Source organism: Pelmatolapia mariae, linkage group LG2 (assembly GCF_036321145.2).
Source record: "Pelmatolapia mariae isolate MD_Pm_ZW linkage group LG2, Pm_UMD_F_2, whole genome shotgun sequence".
Taxonomy (NCBI): Eukaryota; Metazoa; Chordata; class Actinopteri; order Cichliformes; family Cichlidae; genus Pelmatolapia; species Pelmatolapia mariae.
The window spans coordinates 24,751,308-24,772,028 of record NC_086228.1 but is presented as its reverse complement, the minus strand read 5'-3'; the positions used below and the strand labels follow the sequence as shown (position 1 = coordinate 24,772,028).

The 20,721-nt window shown below is 40.1% G+C and overlaps 2 protein-coding genes across 5 annotated transcripts; one reads left to right on the top strand and one right to left on the bottom strand.

Annotated features, from left to right (window-relative positions):
- Positions 1-1,003: 1,003 nt before the first annotated feature.
- On the top strand, positions 1,004-7,434 carry ubxn1 (UBX domain protein 1). 3 transcript variants are annotated; one of them, XM_063486462.1, is made up of 10 exons: positions 1,004-1,022; positions 1,690-1,754; positions 1,881-1,934; positions 2,748-2,887; positions 3,512-3,602; positions 3,695-3,886; positions 5,891-5,942; positions 6,034-6,156; positions 6,518-6,701; positions 6,843-7,434. In XM_063486462.1, exons 2-10 carry the CDS (start codon positions 1,696-1,698, stop codon positions 6,881-6,883), a joined length of 936 nt encoding a protein of 311 aa, XP_063342532.1. In that variant the 5' UTR covers positions 1,004-1,022; positions 1,690-1,695; the 3' UTR covers positions 6,884-7,434. The 3 variants fall into 3 exon arrangements, with proteins under 3 accessions (XP_063342532.1, XP_063342515.1, XP_063342523.1); XM_063486445.1 differs by lacking the exon at positions 1,004-1,022 and adding an exon at positions 1,114-1,165; XM_063486453.1 differs by lacking the exon at positions 1,004-1,022 and adding an exon at positions 1,148-1,196.
- A 1,234-nt stretch (positions 7,435-8,668) lies between these two features.
- Positions 8,669-19,544, bottom strand: si:ch211-114c17.1 (pre-mRNA-processing factor 39). 2 transcript variants are annotated; one of them, XM_063496376.1, is made up of 15 exons: positions 19,473-19,544; positions 17,960-18,201; positions 17,715-17,840; positions 17,476-17,594; positions 16,984-17,151; positions 16,557-16,737; positions 16,354-16,458; positions 14,181-14,310; positions 13,194-13,348; positions 12,264-12,390; positions 11,879-12,150; positions 11,125-11,309; positions 10,960-11,034; positions 10,525-10,696; positions 8,669-9,399 (listed from the first exon to the last, which is right to left on the bottom strand). In XM_063496376.1, exons 1-15 carry the CDS (start codon positions 19,531-19,533, stop codon positions 9,328-9,330), a joined length of 2,190 nt encoding a protein of 729 aa, XP_063352446.1. In that variant the 5' UTR covers positions 19,534-19,544; the 3' UTR covers positions 8,669-9,327. The 2 variants fall into 2 exon arrangements, with proteins under 2 accessions (XP_063352446.1, XP_065325966.1); XM_065469894.1 differs by having other exon boundaries at positions 14,193-14,310.
- Between the last annotated feature and the right edge of the window lie 1,177 nt (positions 19,545-20,721).

Here is a 20,721-nt window from a genome sequence, read left to right as displayed (position 1 = left end):
TTTATTCTGGTCTTGGATATCTATAAAATCCAAATCTGTACTGCACTTTTGAAGTGACTGCAAGATGATATATGATTTTTTTTCAAATGATTTGTAAATTAGAGACAATAATAAGACCTTATGTATCCCCCAAAACACAAACCGTTTAAAAATAACCCAGATTTGAAGGAGTTTCTATTAACAGTGTTTCTTTACGCCGTTGTTTTGAAGATGAATTTTGAAGACAACGAGTTTTTGCCTGAAACAAATTTGTAAAGTGCATTTGGCTCAAGCTCAAAGTGAGTGATTCCTGCAAACAATTCATTCCTGCATGTATCACTCCTGCATGGTCAAAGTGTGAGAACAATAATTGTAAATGAGTTACAAAGGGAGAGCCTCTTCTTCTTCCTCCAAGCCAGTTAGATGCATTTATAAATAGTTCTTAAACAGCATGTCTAAACCAGTAACACACTCAATGTGTTTCCTGATGTCACTGACTTTGACGGGAATTAACACCCTATTTCACACCAAATTATATTGTTTTTAAACCATAAATAGAGGTAGTGAAGTAATGATTTAATATTCACTTAATCTTTATTTCAGAGGTAAACACCTTGATTTATATACTTATCCTACTCAGGCCACAACAGTAATAATAGTAGACTTTAATAGAATTAAAATCCTGCTTCGAACAGAGTATTTCTACACTCTGGTAGACCTAGGGCACTACTTTCACCAATCTATACTATTTCACCAGTGATTTAAAGCAGCTGGTGTAGGAATATTTTTTCCTTAATAAAGATATTTGATTTAGTTCCTGTAGATATTTTGCATTGTGTATCATTTCACATGGTTTTAGTACCCCGGTATTGATATGCTGCCATAGTGGTGATGAATAGATGGGGTCAGGTGAACCCTGCAGTAGCTTACGTGTTACTGTTCATCATTTGCATGTTAGGGAGGCTTATTCATACATTTGAAGTATAACTCAGTAGAAGCTCAAGGTGTATAAACGTGAAGATAGCGTCGTCAAAGTGTCGTCAGTAAGTGGAGGATCTGTATGTTGTTTGTTTTTTAAACAAATCTTAAGACTTCAAAAATCGTTCTTTCTAATAAGCGTGAATTTCGCGTGGTTCTTTTTGACCCGTGTGGGCTTCCTTACTGGTGAAGCGGTGTTGTCCGATGTGTGAGTAGCTAACTATCCCTACCTTCACTGGGTATATTAGCTCATATTTCCTCCGTACATAAATAAACTGCCACGTCAGTTTGCATTTAGCTCAAGTGTACAAACTAACATTAACGGCACAAGTGATGAAGAGCTTATTGGAGTTCCTGATTGTTTCTAATCGTGCTAGCCAGCGAGGCTTCCCAGTTAGCTTTCGTAATTTGAACGTTAGCCACATTAAAGCTAATTTTAGCTCTCATCACGATGGTATTTATTATATCAAATAACTGCATATGTGTAGCGGGAATAAATTTGTGTTTTGGTAAGATGCTAGTAAAGGAATCGTTTATTTATATTCACGTAGTGTTATATTCGGACAATAGTGGTCAGTGTAGCTGCTTTAGTCAGCTAAAATAAAGTCATGAGCTCTTGCACTAACTTTAGTTTGGTTAGAAGTCCTTTGGGTTCTTTTCATTATCAGATGACAGCATTGTACCAGTAAGTTAGACGATGAACTCCTCGTTAACGTTCCTGTATTGTTTCAGGTCAAAATGGCAGAGCTAACAACACTCGAGAGTCTGCTGGAGATGGGGTTTGATCGAAACAGAGCGTGAGTGATCCCCGATGCACACATTTATATTGGTTTATTTGGATTTCAGGTTTGAAGCTGATTTCAAGGAAATGAAACTGAAACTGTGTCTACATTATCTATCATATTATCATAATCTGTCTTTAGAGAGAAGGCAGTGGCCAACACAGGGAACCAGGGAATTGAGCAAGCCATGGATTGGTGAGTTTAGCACTCAGAATAACAACACACTACTTTGAAACCTCCCACATTAACATTTTCCCTCTGTCATCACTTAACTTGGTGCCGCAGTCCAGCTCCACACGCCAATTTCCCTCATAAAACTATCCAGTGGTTTTCATTTCCCAATGTAAACATGATTGTGGTGATCGGAGAAAGTGACTGTTGTTTTTTCAATTTAAGAAATATTGATAAACTTTGTAGTGTTGTCTCAAAAAGTGAATTAGAAATGCTTGTGTGTGCCTTCATCTCCTCTCATTTGGATTGGACTGTTTTCTTGTCGGACTGAAACATTTATTAATCGCATCTAATCTGTGCAAGATGCTACTGTGAGGCTTTTAACTCATTATAAACTTTCTCATATCACCCAATTTTTAAAGCTTTCACACTGACTTCCTGTCAGGATTAGTCAGTTAACCCTGTCAGTTAAAAATCTTGGTTCTCACTTTTATGGCTTTATGGGGTGCAGCCCCCTCCTAGATAGTCCCCCTGCTACTACTCCAGTCCTATTCTTCAAACCAAGTTTGTGGTTCTTCATACCTGCCTGAAAACTAACATTCCAAAACTTTGGAATAGCTTGTCACACACTCTTTGCACCCTTGACTTTGTGGTATTCTTTAAAAGGCAGTTTAAAACTCATCTTTTCAGACATTTTAGTGGTTTGTGTTTTTTTACTTTGTTTGTGTGTGTCCATTTTGACTTGAAATAGGGTGTTTAAAAAATGTTATCTAGACCTCTGTAAAGCTCTTTGTGACTGTTGGAAAGTAATACATTTTGCTTACGCACTCTCCTCAGGCTAATGGAACACGAAAATGACCCAGACATCGATGAGCCCTATGTGCCGCCAGCGGGCAACGTCCTGGGAGGAGAAGCACAGAGCCAGCCCAGCACAGCAGACAGCTCTGAAGGTCAGGAGGGGCAGGAAAGTTTTGAAGGTATGTCATTAAAGGGGCAGGAAAGAAAAGTCACCCACAGATTTTCAGTCTGATTGAATATACCACTAGACAACCTAAATGTATCTACTCTTAAGGACTTTACACACTGGACGTGTAAAATCCGTGTGAATATTTCATGTGTTAAAAAATATTTTTTGACTTGATTTGGATCCAAATAAATAGATCTGACCAATCAGACCGCCACATTTGCCGTAAGTGTGCTCATACTGAATGTGTGCACCTGTGCTGTATATCCACAAGGAAATGGTAAAATTACACTATTTTGCTTTTGATAACTATACCAGTCAATTGTATACACATATATGTGTGTGTGTGTGTGTGTGTGTGCGCGCATACAGCCAAATTCATCTACAGGATATGCACCCCCATTAAATCTATCTTATCTAGCTCTTTATCTCAAAAAATGTTGTTTCAAGTGGTTGAGTCACTAACTTGGTGTTTCGTTGGTGGTGTTTCGTTGTGGTTCATTGGCACTGCTGTGGTGTTTTAAGGTTTGTGGTATTTGATTTTAGATGGGCCTCTTGTCTTGTTTTGCTTTGGTTAGTAGTCGGAAGTAAGCTGTCAAAGTTTTCACGTTGTCTTGCCCGTTTGTTTCGGCTTCAGGAATAGCAGGTGGAGACATCGGCTACATTGAGACAGAGGACGGCGTCAAACGGCCAATGACAGAAGAGGAGAAAAATGAGCAAGTCAAGAGGTCAGAGGATACTCAAAGTGCATTTTACTGATTGGCAGTGTGCATATTGAATATAGAAGTATGTGTGTAATTTAAGCGTGTCTGTTTTTCAGGCTCGAGGAGCTGATGCGGGTGAAGCAGGCGGAGAGAAGAGAGCGAGAGCGGGCAGAAGAGGTGGAGAGGGAGAAGCAGCGGAGGAAGCAGGGCCAGGAGCTGCAGCAGATCCGCCAAAAACTGCAGGATGATGAAATGAAAAAAATCGCTGAGCAGCGTCAGAGGGAGAAGATGGAGGACAAACTGGCAAGGTATGTTTTTCAACAACACACATAGAGTTAGAGAACGTGATAATTAGGTTTGGAGAAGGATTGCATACCGGAGTACATAGAGTCTAATAACCATTCAGTCAAAAAGACACTTCTTTGGCTTCGCTCCCAAATGTCTGACATTAGAGCAGGGCGATATGACCAAAAATATTTATGACGATATACATTTGGAAATTTGCGATAATGATATAACTGACGATATAATTGACACTAGACAAAATACTTTACAACTCCACCACTTTATTAGTGCAAAAAAAAAAAAAAATCAATGTATTTTCACTTAAACAAGCAGCTGTTTTTTTTATGTGCATTAAAGTTATATAAAAATTTAACAGTGCAAATGCAAATTCCTTGCTGACAGTTTAACCGAAAGCCATTTCCAGTGGAAATTGGCCGACATATCCTCAGCATAACCATGTATAATATCCACAAAGCTTAAAAAGAGGTTATACGCACACAATATGGTAATATTATGTTCAAGCACAGTACGTATCTCCGCGAAGCTCCTGCCTACGATAGCCGTAATGCTCCGACAATCCATCAAGCGGTGTGGCTTCGTAGCTTAGCAAAGTCGTACTAAAACATTTGACAGATTTTCGAGCGCCGTGTACCACATAAAATCGTTTCGAGGTCAGTAAACACAACAGAATTCGATTTTCAGAAAAATCAAAGGATTGATTTTAAGTGTGCCGTATTTTCCAAAAAACACGGTAATAACGACGGCCCACTATCATGCTCTACCAAAAATAGTGCTTTGTTGTGTATCTGACGGACGAAAGCTAAACCAGTTCCACACCACTGAAGTTGCAGCATTTTTACAAACCAATTCTGGTTCATCCGTTTCATTCAACGATCTGCTTTTGCCCTTCTCATTCTCCATCGCCGCCATGCTTTTTCCGCCATGTGCGTATGAAAACAAAGGCACTGCGCATGTGCGTTTTACGCATATTCTATTGCGTTATTTCATTTTCTTATCGTTGCCCAACATTATACCGGTATTACCGTGAATGGTATGATATGGCCCAGCCCTATCTGACATGTTTATTCTCATAAAAACAAACTTTCAGTCTTACAGGCCCAAGACTAGCAAATCACACCATCTCATATACAGGACTAGCTTGGCTAAAAGGCATTCTGTTACTTTTTAAATAGTATAATGTTACTCTGCCCGATAATTGTCTTCCAGCATAATCTCATGACAGATGGATGGGCTGTAGAAGAGCATCAGCACAGCAACAGGGCTGGTATCTGGTATCTGATGTCTGCTTGTGTGAGGAGGAGCACAGCCAGAGCCCTACAGAATCAAGTTTAAACGGCTATTCTTGTGCATGTTTCTGACCAGACTGTTGGAAACAGACAACACAAGGATGACATGAGGGTCCCAGTGATGTTACAGGGATCATAATGTTTGCCACAATGTCTCCACACTCTTTCACGGCTGACACATGTTCTCAATTTGAAGCTTCTTTAATCTGTGGAGAGAATTTGGGTGTTCTCTGGTTAAAAGCCATAAAGCTGCACAGTGCTGGGCTGTGAGCTGATACCACTAACAGATTTCAAGCCCTTGTTCCACCCTCGGTGAAATCATTTTCTGACAGTCTGGTGAGAAACATGCACAAGTAACTTACTGTGGTCACTTCAGCTGAGCACTGGCAGTTGTCCTCCTCACACAAAAGAGCAGATAGCAGTCATGCTGTTGATTTTTGTGATGTTTTCCAATGTATTGCAAGCCTAAATACTGTGGATTTATTTATAAAAAAGCTAAACTTTTCACTTTAACCAGTTGTTCCCATGGACCCTTTTTGTTAAACATTCAATTGTTTAAAAAAAAGGTAACAAATAACCCAGGAAATAATTTTATCTCTGCTTTACCTATTGGAAAATGTTCGCATTCATAAAGATTAACTTGTGTTTGATTAAGTAACTTTGTTCCTTTGTTAACTCTGGTTGCTGAGTCATTGTGTTGCTTATCTTTATTACTAACAGGCAAAGGGTTAAAGAGAAGATAGCAAGAGACAGAGAAGAAAGAGCGCAAAAGGTACTTTTTATTTTAGGTTTATTTTCCATTTCTTTATTCTACCACTTCTGGTGGAAACAAGAACAACTTGGACTTTTTTTTTTCTGTGAAGTTTGGAGGTATTGCACCCTCGAGCACTGCTGCGTCATCCCAGCCTGGCCAGCCCAGTCCGTCTTCACCCACCAGTCAGGGCCCTCCACCCACTAAAAAGGAGTATGATGAATCCAGGATACAGGTACCTAATTCATACTTGATTTTACAATTTTATTTTACATGTATGTTAATAAAGTTTGAAGTCTGTGCCCTTTGAAACAGAAAGTCACAGGTTTCGATAAATGCATTTATAATACGTGCACAGAGTCTTCAGGCCTAACAGGATGTTTAGAATAAAATGGATGATAAGCAGAGTGTGCTTCAGGGCTTTATATGAAAATGAATCCACCCCTCTAAAAAGCTCAAGTCAAGTGTTCAGAGCAGATCTTCACAGACTAATTGTTGACATCAGAACGTCGAAGGCCAGCTTTTATAAACGCAGATAAACTGGCGTTGTGTTGCACTTTAAAATATGTACTTTAATTTTTGCTGCTTCTTCACAGGTCCGTCTGCTGGACGGCTCGACCATCACAACAGTCTTCAAGGCCCAGGAGCCGCTGGCGGCAGTGCGCGTCTATGTGCAGATGAACGGCAACACGCCCGAGGGTCAGGACTTCACGCTGCTGTCACCTTACCCCCGTCACGTCTACACTGAACTGGATATGGAGAAGCCCCTCAAAGAGCTGGGTGAGCTGGGGATAGCATTAGGCTGCCACTTAGCTTAAACTGGATTTGGTATCATCAGGTTATAATTTTAATATTTAGTGAAGTTAAAAAAAAAAAAAATCACAAATTGAAATCAGACTTGCTTTGCTTCTGTGTGTTCAGGTTTGGTGCCTTCAGCTGTGCTGGTTGTTGCCAAAAAGTAAGAACAGGAGGATCTGCTCTGTGAGCCTACCTCACCACTTCCACTACATTGACACCAGAGATACCAGAACATGGACTGATCCACAAACAGAGCTGCAGTCTTTTTCATTTCACCCAACAAGCCAGATAACTTAATAAAAGCACAGATGTGTAATTCCTCTCGAAGTGATGATATGGAGGAAATTGGTTCGACTATCAAAAAGAAAAAGGCTTGATTGAATCCATCCTCTTCTGCGCTGGTTTCACAGGCTGTGGGTTGGTGTGTGCAGTGAGCCTGATAGTGAAGATAGCTGGTTTCTGACAGATACTGCTTCAAGGAGCACCACTCATAGTTTCAACACATTAAAGAAAAAAATAGAGAACAAACTCGGTGAGTTTTAACCCGATCCATAACAACACCTGATTCGGAAAGGACCTTAAGTTTAATCCCCACAATCTTCCTGATTTTGTGACAGTTTGCCTTTTCTTTTTTTTATAAGTTTAAATATATTGACAACTATGTCTACCTGGTCACCAAAAATCTACTTACAATAAAGCTGACTTGGAAAGTTTGTTACTTGTGAGCTTTGTTAATTTAATTCTGCTCATCATCTCCATCCTACTTTATATGTTCCAGTTATCACCAAACAAAAGGTTCAGCTGAAGCTGTGGACGGTGTCATTAGTTTCGTAGGCGTCTCATTGAACAGATAGACAAAGACAAATTCCGACCTTGGGATGGGGCTGTATAAAGTTTAGAGAAGGGTTGGGCAATTTTCCAGTGAAAGCGTAACTTCTCCTGTTATCAGTAGAAGTTTATAAAGAGATAAAAATAACATTTAGCAGAATCAAGTCCAGATTATTGATGCAGCCCTCCACAACGGTCCAACATAAACTTTGGACTTTTAACTGTATTTTCATAAGTTTTATAACTCGTACTGATAAAGCCCTCCCCCATGCTTCATTAAAGTAATTAAGTAAAAAACAAGTGGATGACAGAAAAGTTTTTTTCCTCCACTGTCTACAATTTTTTTCACAATGGGTAGTTGACGTGTAGTTAAACTTCCTTAGAAAGGGGAGTTTCTTTGGTCCGGCACAGTCAAGATTAATGTGTGTTGCATGTAGCCCGCAGTGCAAAATGAGTTTGACACCCCCGGTTTAGAGGATCATCTGTTAATCAATATTCAAGGTTAATAGTCCAAAATTCAAATGTAAACTCAAAGTGCTTCAGATTGTCTGGGGATCTGGAGCTTTTTTCTACTTTCTTACAGATTTGCAGAAAATTTGATAAAGTAGGTCTTAAGCAGGAAACCATATTTACACAATCTTGTTGACTTAGTGATTTTATCTCTGTGTAAAGTCTAAAGTTGACTCAAGTGATTTTCCTCTGGGTTTTGTAGTTTGCCACAGATCCTTTTCCTGCTGCGACCCATTCCCACATTACATGTTTGGCATTTTGTCCACCTTTGAAATCAATACTTAATCCACCAAATAATACAAGTTTTTGGACTTTGTAGTCCTCACTAAACAGCCACTGGTGCTGGCATTATACAAGACAAAAATCACAACCAGACGCTGTCAGTTTAACTCATTTTGAAATGTACAAGTCTAACAAGGTCCATGTTACAAATGGCCTTCCTTAACTTCAAACAAGGGTTTTTTTTGCTATTAAAATAAATAAATAAATAAATCCTCAGCATCTTTTTTCAGTAAGTTTTAAATCTTGTGTCTATGGAAAAGTTTCAGCCCAGATCTAAAATAAATGGCTAAAAATAAATACCCATGAAGAAGACGAGTGTTTTCCCTGTTTGCATTTGCCCATCCAGCCAACACTTTATTTTAAACAAAGGGCATTCTCTTTCTTGTAAATGCTCTTTCTCACATGTAAACTCCAGATAATGAGCAAGGCACAGCGACCCGAAACAGGCCACCAGTTTTACAGAGTGTGATATTTGATTTTTTTGCCCCACCCACTCTAATTATGAACACACAAGCAGAAACACATGACACAAAGAAGCAGTGTTGTGACACACTATAAAACACCTTTATATACATTAGAAAAAAAACATAGCCTAGTCTGTGGAATGATACAAAATGTCAATCATACATCACCTGTGAAGTTGGATGATTTTAAAACACGAGCAAAGCGGTCAACTTGCAACGAATACAAAAATAGTTCTGATTAAAATTCAAAGACACGCCACTGAAGATGAGCGCCGTGTTTCCTTTCATCTTTCCACCTGCTGTTCAGGGAAAAAAAATATATGAAAAGACGATCTTTTAAATGACCTCAACTCCTCGTTTTCATAAATCCAGTGAGACAGCGAGGTGACTGAGAGGAAGGACGGAGAGGGAAGAATAATGACTGGATGAACTTTAGCAGGATGAAACATCTCCACAGTCTGGAGGACTGTTCAGTTCAGTTTTATTGTTCAGTGGCCTGATGCGGTCTTTTGCTGTTGCTCTCTCTAGCTCGGTGGATAGTAGCCCTGGTTGTAGTTCCAGGTGTTCTGGTAGCCGTAGCTGCCGTATTGTGGTTGCTGGAGAAAAACCACGACAAACAGGAAACAGGATTAAAAACATCTTAAACTGTGCTTTCCTACATTAAACCAAGCTGGAACCTCAGGGGCTGAAAAATCAAGACACCTCTTGAGCGTCCACTTGAAGGAGCATCTAGGGCAAGTCATTCTCAGTAGACTGTAGATAAATGATGGCTACAGCCATCATTAACATAGCCCATTAGTTTCTGAACTCCAAGCTTAAATCTTTAGCTGCTAAACTCCATCAACTTATTTTAAGCCCCAGTCACACAATGCTTCCTGGAGCAAATGCTAAAAATGAATTTTGTCAAGTTGGTCTGATTATCGGGGACAACATATGTTTTTTTCAAGGGACTGGTGGTTGCAAGGGGTTTCTGACAGCCCTATTATATGTGCACCACTGGTAACGGTCATACAGCCACATTATACACATCACAGGTATAATGGGACCCTCACTAGTCTATAGGCCTGTTTGGCTAGGTCGCAGGAGCATATTACGATGGGTTCAACTGGGCAGGAGACAGGGGTACACTCTTAATAGGTCACATATGATCAATTTAGAATTAACCAATCAACCCAGCAAGCCTGTTTTTGGACTACGGAGGAACCTGGAGCACCCGGACAGAACCAACACAGGCTCTGGGAGAAAATGTTAACGCCACACAGAAAGACCCCAGCTGACCAACAGATTCAAATCCAGACATCTATTAGAGCTAAATAACACACTAATAAAATACGAGAAATTCTCATCAAAAGACAAAAAGAAGACAAAAGCTTCTTTGGATGGTCCGTACTACAGAACAGATAATATTATTTGGCAAATAATTGCATTAAAAAACAAAAAAACAACACAATTATCAGGTATCTGTATTTGTGCAAATTGCAGTCCAACCTCTTGTCCATACATGTTGCTTTCAAATGGCTATTAAATTAGAGCTGAACCTTTGCAAACTAATAGGAGGCTATGTTCATCTTCTATATGCAGTCTCAAACCCACCCTAATGTAACAATTACATAATTTACTCTCAGATTAATAAAGTATTCTGATCCTACTCCACTATTAATAAAACACAGGCAGACATATTAAACCACATAATACAGAGTTTATATAAATCTGAGTGTTACCTGGTACCAGCTGCTGTATCCTCCGTAGCCAGCCTGTGCGCTCATATCGGCACCCATCACAGGAGGAGGCGGCGTGGTGATGGGGACGTGCGGCATGGTAGGTGGGACTTGTGCAGACACAGCCACAGCAGAGCCGTCATCAGTTTTGCTCAGCTTCTCTGGATCTTCATCCCTACAGAACGAAAATCCTGAAAGCGTGACTTTCATTCTAATCATTTCACATCTCGTTTACTCAGCAAAAATATGCATCTAGACCTCAGCTGTTATACATGTTTATTAATGAGGCAGATGACAATAACATAAAGGACTATTCTTTAAGAAAATTAAATCATCTAGAAGTGAAACCCCACCCCTTTAAGGCATTCGGACAACATGTTAAATAATACCAGTTTTAAGTCCATTTCACATTTAGTTAGTCGTTCCTCCCTCTCTCACCCGTTCTCTGCTTCTCGCTTTGTTCCACCGAGCTCCTTCAGCAGCTTCTGGTGCTCCTCGTAGACAGACAGCACACTGCAGAGGACACACATATAAAAACTGAAGAACCTGAAAGGGTTTAAGGGACCATTTTAATTTAAAATACTTCTCTTTCTGAACTCTGACCTCTGGATAGAGTTGCTGTAGTCCTCTGCAAACTGTAGGCCCCTCTGTGAGAAGAGGATCTTGGTGTGAGGTTCGAGAGGAGCTGCCAGAGCTCGTGTCACACACTCCTGCACCGCCTCGGCTGAGGCCCAGGGGTCACCTGAAACCTCCAGCTCCAACAGGTTCATGTGCAATTTATCATTATCCTAAAGACGGACACATGAAAGGGGAGAAAGAGGATGGGGGCAATTAGTACCTACTTTAAAAGCCCACTAAAATTTTAATTTTCTTTCTTTCTGTTTTTTAAAGTTTGCTCAAACAATCATGGTCAAAATGTAAAAAAAACAAACATTTAATTGCCATTAAAATTCTGCCCAAATGTGAAAAATCATTACTTATTAAACAAACTGCAAAGTGAGCATGTTTACAATATAATGTAAGAGGTTAATGTCCCTAATCTTGCTATTTTGTCCATTTTGCTGTAGTTAGGAACACAATTTACAAACTGAACATCATGTGTGTATTCAGTGAGATTTAAAACATCTGATTCAACCTACGAAAGCATCAGGAAAAAGTTAACTAAGGTCCCAGATCAAGTGAGCAATACTGAAGACTCTTTTTCCCCATAGACCACTATACAACCAGACTTGTTTTTGCAATCAGAGTCGACCCCTGCTGGTCATTACAAAGAATGCAAGCATCGTCTTCACTTTTCAGCTTATACAAATTTATGGTCTAACATAATTTCTCTGGCAATTGTGTTCTGTCATCTCACCGGACTAATTTCCAGCGCTTCCTGTAAAACACTGCGGGCACTGCTGGGGTCCCTGCCCAGTTTCAGCAGCAATCGAGCCAGCTTGATTGAATAGAAAGCGTGTAACGTGGGCTTCTCTTTGGATTCAGCCACCGCCTCCCTCAGCAAGGCTTCCGACTGATCCAGCTGGCCGGCTCGTCTCTCCAAAGCAGCCCTGCGGATACGGACGACCGCCAAACCTGGCAGTTTCTTCTCCAGGGCCTCCAAAACTCGCCGAGCTTCAGTTAAGTCACCTGATGGAGAAGATGATAAGCTTTCATGACTATCCAGTATAGCCCTTAAGTGTCTGTTAACATTCAAGAATAAAGAACAAAGGGATGGGTGGGTGTTTAATGTTTTGTCATACCGTGCCTCTCCTCAAAGGTCGCCCAGTACATGTGGATGTTGGGTTTGTACGCCAGGTGGATTTCACAGGCTCGCTTATAAACCGCCCGGGCCTCGTCCACGCTCTGCGGCTCCAGGTACTGGATGTACTGAGAAACACACACAGAGATTCATGCAGACTACACATGAACTCAAACTGAAGTTTAAATATCCTCCAGTGTAATGTGAAGTTTTACAGACTTTGAAAAGCCAATTTAAGCGCACATGCATACATGTCTTAACTGCTTTTTATTTTTTATATGACTATTCAAACAGCACCGATGTCCCGTTTTTGGGGTTGCAGGAGTTAAAGCTGTTAATGTAGAGTTGGTCATCCTGAGGCTGGAATATTGATGATGTTGCTGACGTGTATGCAGAACAATATTTGGTGATGGCAGGTGTTTACTGACTGGCTTTTTTCTAGATGCAAATCTACCTAATTCCTAATTTGAGCTTTTTCTTTTACAAGGTGGATCAGAAGCAACTATGCTGTCCTTGAGCCGGATCTCATTGAATTTGCACTTACACTTATTAGATGGAAGAGACATCAAGGGTAACAGGGGTCATTTTGATCCTCTGCATTTTTAAAAAGTATGTGTTGTTTTATTGTAATATTTCTTTATTAGTAAATTCTAGTATATATATTTTACCTTTACGATCTGTAATGAAATAATAATTTGCAAAACTGATAAAAATAACTAAGACATAATTTTAAATACTAACTTTGATTACAAAAATTAATTTAACTTCAAGCAATGACTTCTCTGGCTTTACTGTTTATTGTTGCTGAATAGGGCCAAAAGGACCCACCTGGCAGTTTTAGTGTTAAGGCCTAAAATTTTGAGTTTAGGGAGAATTTAAGGAGATTTTAAATCAACCTGCAGAAAAAAGTGCATCTGCAAATCATTCTTACCCTGGACCAGAATTCCTCATAGAGTGCGCAGGCAATCAGGCAACGTTCAAAGAGGATGCGAACTCTGTGGTCATCTTGAGCAGCTATAGTGTCCTCCGATGGTTCCTGTGGAGGGGCCATGACCTCCGACTCCTCTGTGGTGGCCTGGTTTGGATCTAGTATGACCGAGGTGTCACAAAGCAGTCACAGAGCATGGACAAACAGTTACAAAAACATCTTTATATTTGTTTTGATACTTGACCAGCAGGAAACGATTAATGACAAAGAGAAGCCCTCTTACATGGGAATCAGCTAGTAAATTGCATCCTCCTCCTGGTGCCATCAGGACTGTGCAATTATTTCAAATGTAAATACAGATACAGTTATTGCCTCCAATAATTATTAATACAAAATAATCAAGACCTGCAATGGGGCTCTCATTTCATCTTGCATTATAATTCTAATCCTTTCTCTTATAACACAGTTTCGTGCCTGTGTAAAAGCCCAAACTCATTCCTCACGAGGTTCTGGCAGGTCAGCTCAAGGCAAGATTAGGGAAAGACAGATTTTTGGTTGGAAACACTTTGGTTTTAATGGGTTTGCAGGATTAAACTGCATACTTATAAAGACACCCAGCTCAAAAATGCTTATTTATTTATAGGTGAACCTGCTAAAGTAAATGTATTTTGTCATATAGCTTTGTTACATATAAGAGGGCTGCTCTTTGCCTAAATGCACTGTACTGTACAGTGCTTTTTTACTTTGAGAACTTGAAGGATACATCCACCCATTCCTACAAATACTTTTTTTCCCCCATTATGGCAACTGAGGTTTCAGGGATCGAACCACTGACATTGCGATTAATAGAAGGTCAGTGGTTCTCCATAGCCACAAGCCGATGAGGATATATGATTAAGCATTGTGGATAAACATGTTATTGCAAGCGTGTGGGAGCCTGTTTGGAACACTTCATTTAGATTCATGGAAACCAAACAGCCTCTTCATCACCTGTGTAGTCACCTTGGCTGGGGTCTTTCGTGTCCTTGTTCAGCTCTGTGATCTCCCAGTCGAGGTATGAGTGCCAAGTGCGGAGCTGGAGGCGATCAAGTGGCTTAACATGGAAGTACGGTCGCTTGATCTGTAGTCACAGAATGCGGAGGGAGCATCTTTGTTAAAAAGGGATCTTAGTTTTGCACTTAGTTTAAAACCTATCAAGCCAAGAATTTAAAACTTTCTGATTACTGCCAATAAAACCTTTAGGTTTTTTTCCTCCAACTGTCTTTGTCAAAAATCTTTTTCTTTTCTTTTCTTTCTTTTTTTTTTTTTAAACACCTACAGTGGCTTGCAAAAGTATTCATCCCCCTTGAACTTTTCCACATTTTGTCACATTACAGCCACAAACATGAATCAATTTTATTGGAATTCCACGTGAAAGACCAATACAAAGTGGTGTACACGTGAGAAGTGGAACGAAAATCATACATGATTCCAAACATTTTTTACAAATAAATAACTGAAAAGTGGGGTGTGCGTAATTATTCAGCCCCCTGAGTCAATACTTTGTAGAACCACCTTTTTAGGGTATGTCTCTACCAGCTTTGCACATCTAGAGACTGAAATCTTTGCCCATTCTTCTTTGCAAAACAGCTCCAGCTCAGTCAGATTAGATGGACAGCATTTGTGAACAGCAGTTTTCAGATCTTGCCACAGATTCTGGATTGGATTTAGATCTGGACTTTGACTGGGCCATTCTAACACATGGATATGTTTTGTTTTAAACCATTCCATTGTTACCCTGGCTTTATGTTTAGGGTCGTTGTCCTGCTGGAAGGTGAACCTCCGCCCCAGTCTCAAGTCTTTTGCAGACTTCAAGAGGTTTTCTTCCAAGATTGCCCTGTATTTGGCTCCATCCATCTTCCCATCAACTCTGACCAGCTTCCCTGTCCCTGCTGAAGAGAAGCACCCCCAGAGCATGATGCTGCCACCACCATATTTGACAGTGGGGATGGTGTGTTCAGAGTGATGTGCAGTGTTAGTTTTCCGCCACACATAGCGTTTTGCATTTTGGCCTCAAAGTTCCATTTTGGTCTCATCTGACCAGAGCACCTTCTTCCACATGTTTGCTGTGTCCCCCACATGGCTTGTGGCAAACTGCAAACGGGACTTCTTATGGTTTTCTTTTAACAATGGCTTTCTTCTTGCCACTCTTCCATAAAGACCAACTTTGTGCAGTGCACGACTAATAGTTGTCCTATGGACAGATTCCCCCACCTGAGCTGTAGATCTCTGCAGCTCGTCCAGAGTCACCATGGGCCTCTTGGCTGCATTTCTGATCAGCGCTCTCCTTGTTCGGCCTGTGAGTTTAGGTGGACGGCCTTGTCTTGGTAGGTTTAGAGTTGTGCCATACTCCTTCCATTTCTGAATGATCGCTTGAACAGTGCTCCGTGGGATGTTCAAGGCTTGGGAAATCTTTTTGTAGCCTAAGCCTGCTTTAAATTTCTCAATAACTTTGTCCCTGACCTGTCTGGTGTCTAAATCCAATCGAGAATCTGTGTCAAGATCTGAAAACTGCTGTTCACAAACGGTGTCCATCTAATCTGACTGAGCTGGAGCTGTTTTGCAAAGAAGAATGGGCAAGGATTTCAGTCGCTAGATGTGCAAAGATGGTAGAGACATACCCTAAAAGACTGGCAGCTGTAATTGCAGCAAAAGGTGGTTCTACAAAGTATTGACTCAGGAGGCTGAATAATTACGCACACCCCACTTTTCAGTTTGTTTGGAATCATGAATGATTTTCGTTCCACTTCTCACGTGTACACCACTTTGTATTGGTCTTTCACGTGAATCCCAATAAAATTGATTCATGTTTGTGGCTGTAATGTGACAAAATGTGGAAAAGGTCAAGGGGGCCGAATACTTTTGCAAGCCACTGTAGGTGTTTTTTACTTTCCCCAATAAGGGCTCATTAATATATATGTAGTTTTCTACCAGGACCTAATCTGTCAATCATCTCTAATAACTCTTACATTAACCCCTTGATTCAGGACAAAGTTCTACATTAGCACAGAAATAGGAAAGCATTTATGAATAAAGGAGAGAAAATAATCCCTCTACTCCTAGATTCTCTTAGATAGAGAGACAAAAACTACAGCAGCAGCGAATCACAGAAGGACAAACTCACGGCATCTTCAAAGTGCCATCTCTTCCGGACTTCTCCCTCGTTGTCCTGATACACTTTGTCCCTGCGTAGTAACACCTGCTCCCTAATCTTCTGCATCAATTCCTCCTAAAACACAGAAAAAGCATTTTATTAGTCTATGTGACCTCCGCGTTAATCCACATCACACACCTCTAATCAATGTGAGGCAGGTGGATGTTACTCACTGTGTCTGTGCCCTCGGGTGTGGCGGGCTCTTCCTCACCCGGCGGCCTCTCCTTCTCCTCCTCCTGCGATTGTTCGGCTCGTTCCGCTTTCTGGCTCTGACGGCACAGCTCCCTCAGCTCCTCGTACTCCTCTGGAGAAAGCACCTCTTTAGGTTCATGGTTGTTCAGATGCTCTTTAAACCTGACAAATAAAGTACGACCTCAAATTAGATTAACGAAAGAGGAAAAGAAGAAATGAAGGAAGGGACAGAACAGTGGAGTTATTTAGTGTTGCCCTTAAAAGATACAAAACCTAGCACATGGGGAAATATTTTAACAACTATTAAAAGCTCAGTAAATTAAGAAGATAACATGTTGTATTCTAAAAGTAAAGCTGGTAGAGAAAAACACATTAACATCAGCATAAATAACTGGGCGGTGGCCGTACTTGTCGTAGTGGGTGTTGTAGAGCTGTGTGGGGACTCTGAGGACTCTGTCCAGGACGGCTGTTGCGTTCTTCATGTTCCCCTGCTCCTTCTCCCACTCAACATACAGATCCCAAAGCCGGTCCGAGTGGAAGTCCAAACCGGCTGCCGCGACAGCATCCTCAAACACACTGATGGTTGTTGTGAAACAAATAAAAGCATGATAATCAGCTTTCAGTTTCTCTTAACCAAATCTGATTAGATTGGTTTTAAGACCAGGAAAAAAAGATGAACGTCAGTGCATGGAGTCTAAGGACTTCTTTTTTGGGAATCCTTACAAAAAAAACAGAGCTTTTGCTGGAAAAAAGAAATTTTAGTTGTATGGGGAAGGCAAAGGCAGAAAAAAAATGAAACTAAACAAAAAAAAAAAAAAAAAAAAAAGGAAAAAAAAAATCAGGAAAAAAAAAGAGGAAGGATTAAAAAGGAAGTAAGATCTGGTCTGTGTGCATGTGTACCTGCGAATCCGCTTGGGTGACTCAGGAAGGTTCATGTCTAGTGTTCCTAGCAGCAGATTGATGTAGTGGATCCACAGATCTACACTGAGAGGGATTGCCTGAAGACCCTGAATGCACACCTAACACAACACAGGACACCCATATATGTTAACTACCTAAATAAAGCGCTTCTAAATAGCCTTGAAAGTATTATTACATAATAACAGTAGGACAGAACAGTAAAAGCTCTCTCGCGTTACCTCCTCTGCTTTGTCGTTAAACCCAATGCGGCGCTCCAGATCAGCAAATTTCTTCCAGTAACCATAGCAGAGTGGATAGCGAACAAGGAAGGCTTCTAGTGCTCTACGTGAAGATGTGACGTGACCCTGAGGAGACACATTAAATCCAAGTGTCACACGAAGCAACTCTAAATTTCTTCACCAAAAATCTCTTGTGATCTCCGGAAAACAAATGTATCAGTGATCAATCAAAGAAGCAAACACACCTCCTGCTCACAGTACTGCAGCAGGTCAGTCCAGGAGGTGAAGTCTTGAGGATTGTCATGAGCGGCCTTCCATAGACGCTCAAAGTCTGCAGGTAGCTCCCCTTCTTCATCCACTGTGGCTGGTTGCATGGAGAAGGAAGCAGGGTCGGGGCCAACAGGAGCCTCAGGAACCACGGCGGCACTGCCGTTCTCTTCCGTCATTTCAGGTAGAGGTGGCGCCGGAACCTCAGGAGCTTCCATGGCTGAAGAGGAAAACATCAGGGGCATATCTCAATATATTTAAGACCCAAAATATGCACGATACTGAAAAAGATACACTTTTTTTCCCCTTTTATTTGTGTTGAACCAAAAACCCAAAATGCAAAACATTCTGAGCCAATATTGATGTTTAATACAAGAATTTGACAACTGGTGCCAGCAAAATCTTATTGTTTATATTGTTTCTGTGATTATTTAATCTGCTTTTAGTGCCAGAGAATAAATCTCTTCTTTATAAAAACTTTTATAAAATCTGACAACTCGTCATCACATGGTCTCAAAGCATTTTGATGTGACAGACCAAAGAAATATTGGCCACTGACATAAATGGTCGTCTGTCTATGTGTTAACCCTGGGACAGACTGGAAACCTGTCCAGGGTATACCATGCCTCTTGACCTTTCACAGATGAGATTTGAATTATTATTATTATTAGAATTATTTTTACAAAAAAAAAAAAAAAAAAAAAAATCCAACAGCCTACCTTTTGCAAATGCCCATCAAGTAGTTAATGAGAAAAATTTCCCAATCAATAAATTATTTATACTCAAAAAGACTACAACCCAAAGAAACACCTGATAAAACTCCCATTATGACATCGTTTCTGTTTCACCTTTTCTTTGTTGTTCAGCAGGTGTGATGAAAAATAGAAAGAAGACTTAAAGAAATACTGAGCTGCTTAACTGAAGTTACGTAACTCATTCACTTTCTGTTTCTTCTACTTCCTGAATAGTTTTGAATGAAAAATGGTAATAACAGAAACCATGCATGAACATGTAAAACTTTAGAATAAAATATGAAAAGAATGGAAAGAATTATCTACTGCCTACAGCTGTGATTTATCTAGTAAAAGGCCAAATAAACTCAACTAAAATGAGTTCGTACAGTATTTTGTTTTGTTTTACCGACTCCTGTCTGCGCCTGCAGAGATGCTTCATTCATATAAAGCTCAGAGTTTTAAAGCGCCTCTGGGCTCTTTTTGACACACTACAACTAACTTGTCGAAAAAAGGTAGACAACAGCAGCCAACAGCTGTATACCCCACCCGATCGTAACTTAGTGAAAGTAAACGACAGATGGTTCTCCGTGCAGGTGAATTCACGTTAGCTTAGCCTAGCATGTCATGCTTGCACCCACAATGGCTCCAGGTGGAGGCTTTGTTTTTAAAAACGCTGGCTGATTAAACCAAAGCTCCACCACATCTGTAAAACAACTACCGGATACGAACTCTAAATTCACCACCGTTAATCACCTACCTGAAGACTCTACCAGCTCCCCGTTGCCGCTCATCTCCTCACAGCCCTCCGCCGCCGCCATGACGGTAAACGTCTGGCTGACGTCATTCAGGCGCGACAGGACGCCTATAACAACCTACCACGCTAAAAGTGCAACATTTACATTTTATGGAAGCTTTTCACCGCCACTGAAAAAAGTGCCATCCACAAGTCATGCCATCCACTATGATCACAAAATTTTAAATTTTTGATATAACAACCTAAATCTCTAAATTTTTATATAATAACCCCACAATTTGAGACAATAACCCGAAATTTGGATAAAATAAGCCGATAACGACAATTTTTAATCTTACCCAAACTTTCAATATAACAACCTGAAATTTTGACATCCCAAATACTGATAGCCCAATATTTTTATATAATAAGCCGAAATTTTATTATTACTCAAAGCTTCAAATATTGATATAACCAAACATTTTGAAATGATAACCACCAAACTCCAGATTTTTTACATAACTTGAAATTTTCAGACAACCCAAAACGTTTATATAATCACTATAGTAACTACTGGTGTAGTTGTTAATTTAGTTTCAACTGGAAATAGCAAATAACAAATAAGAATGCTGGCAGTGGCCAGTGGTACCCCTCAGCCTCCTAGAAGATCCACCTATTGTATGAATTTCAAAATCATATGTAGCCATGTTCGCAAGTTATGTCATTCACAAGATTTTCAGAAAGCTCAACCTCTGACCCCTGACCTTGAGGCAATGGTCAGTGAGATTCAAACTCATCTGACATTTTTAGTAGACACACCTATGGTATCAATTTGAAACTCCTACGTCAACTTGTTCTCATGTTTTTGCATTCACAAACTTTTTACCCCTCAGCCTTAGACTTGAAAAAACAAAAGTAAAAACAAATGATAGTCTATGCTCACAAAAATAAAATAATACAGAATATGTCTAATCCAGGTTTAGTGTTTGGCAACGAGGTTGGCTTGTAGGTGCTCTTTTTTAAACTTTAAACCTGACTTTTCTTATTTAGACTATTTATGCATTAATATTATTTATATTAAAGCATTAATAGCATATTTATTGCTTGTGTTTGAATTCATATTCTTGTTGGCTTTAACTAATTTAAATTTCACTGTGAGTACATGTGCTTGAATAACAAAAGATTATTGAAATCCATTGGTCTATGCGTTTAGAGACTTCACGATCCATTTCTTACATTCCAGTAAATACCATTTTTCTGAACACAGCCATAC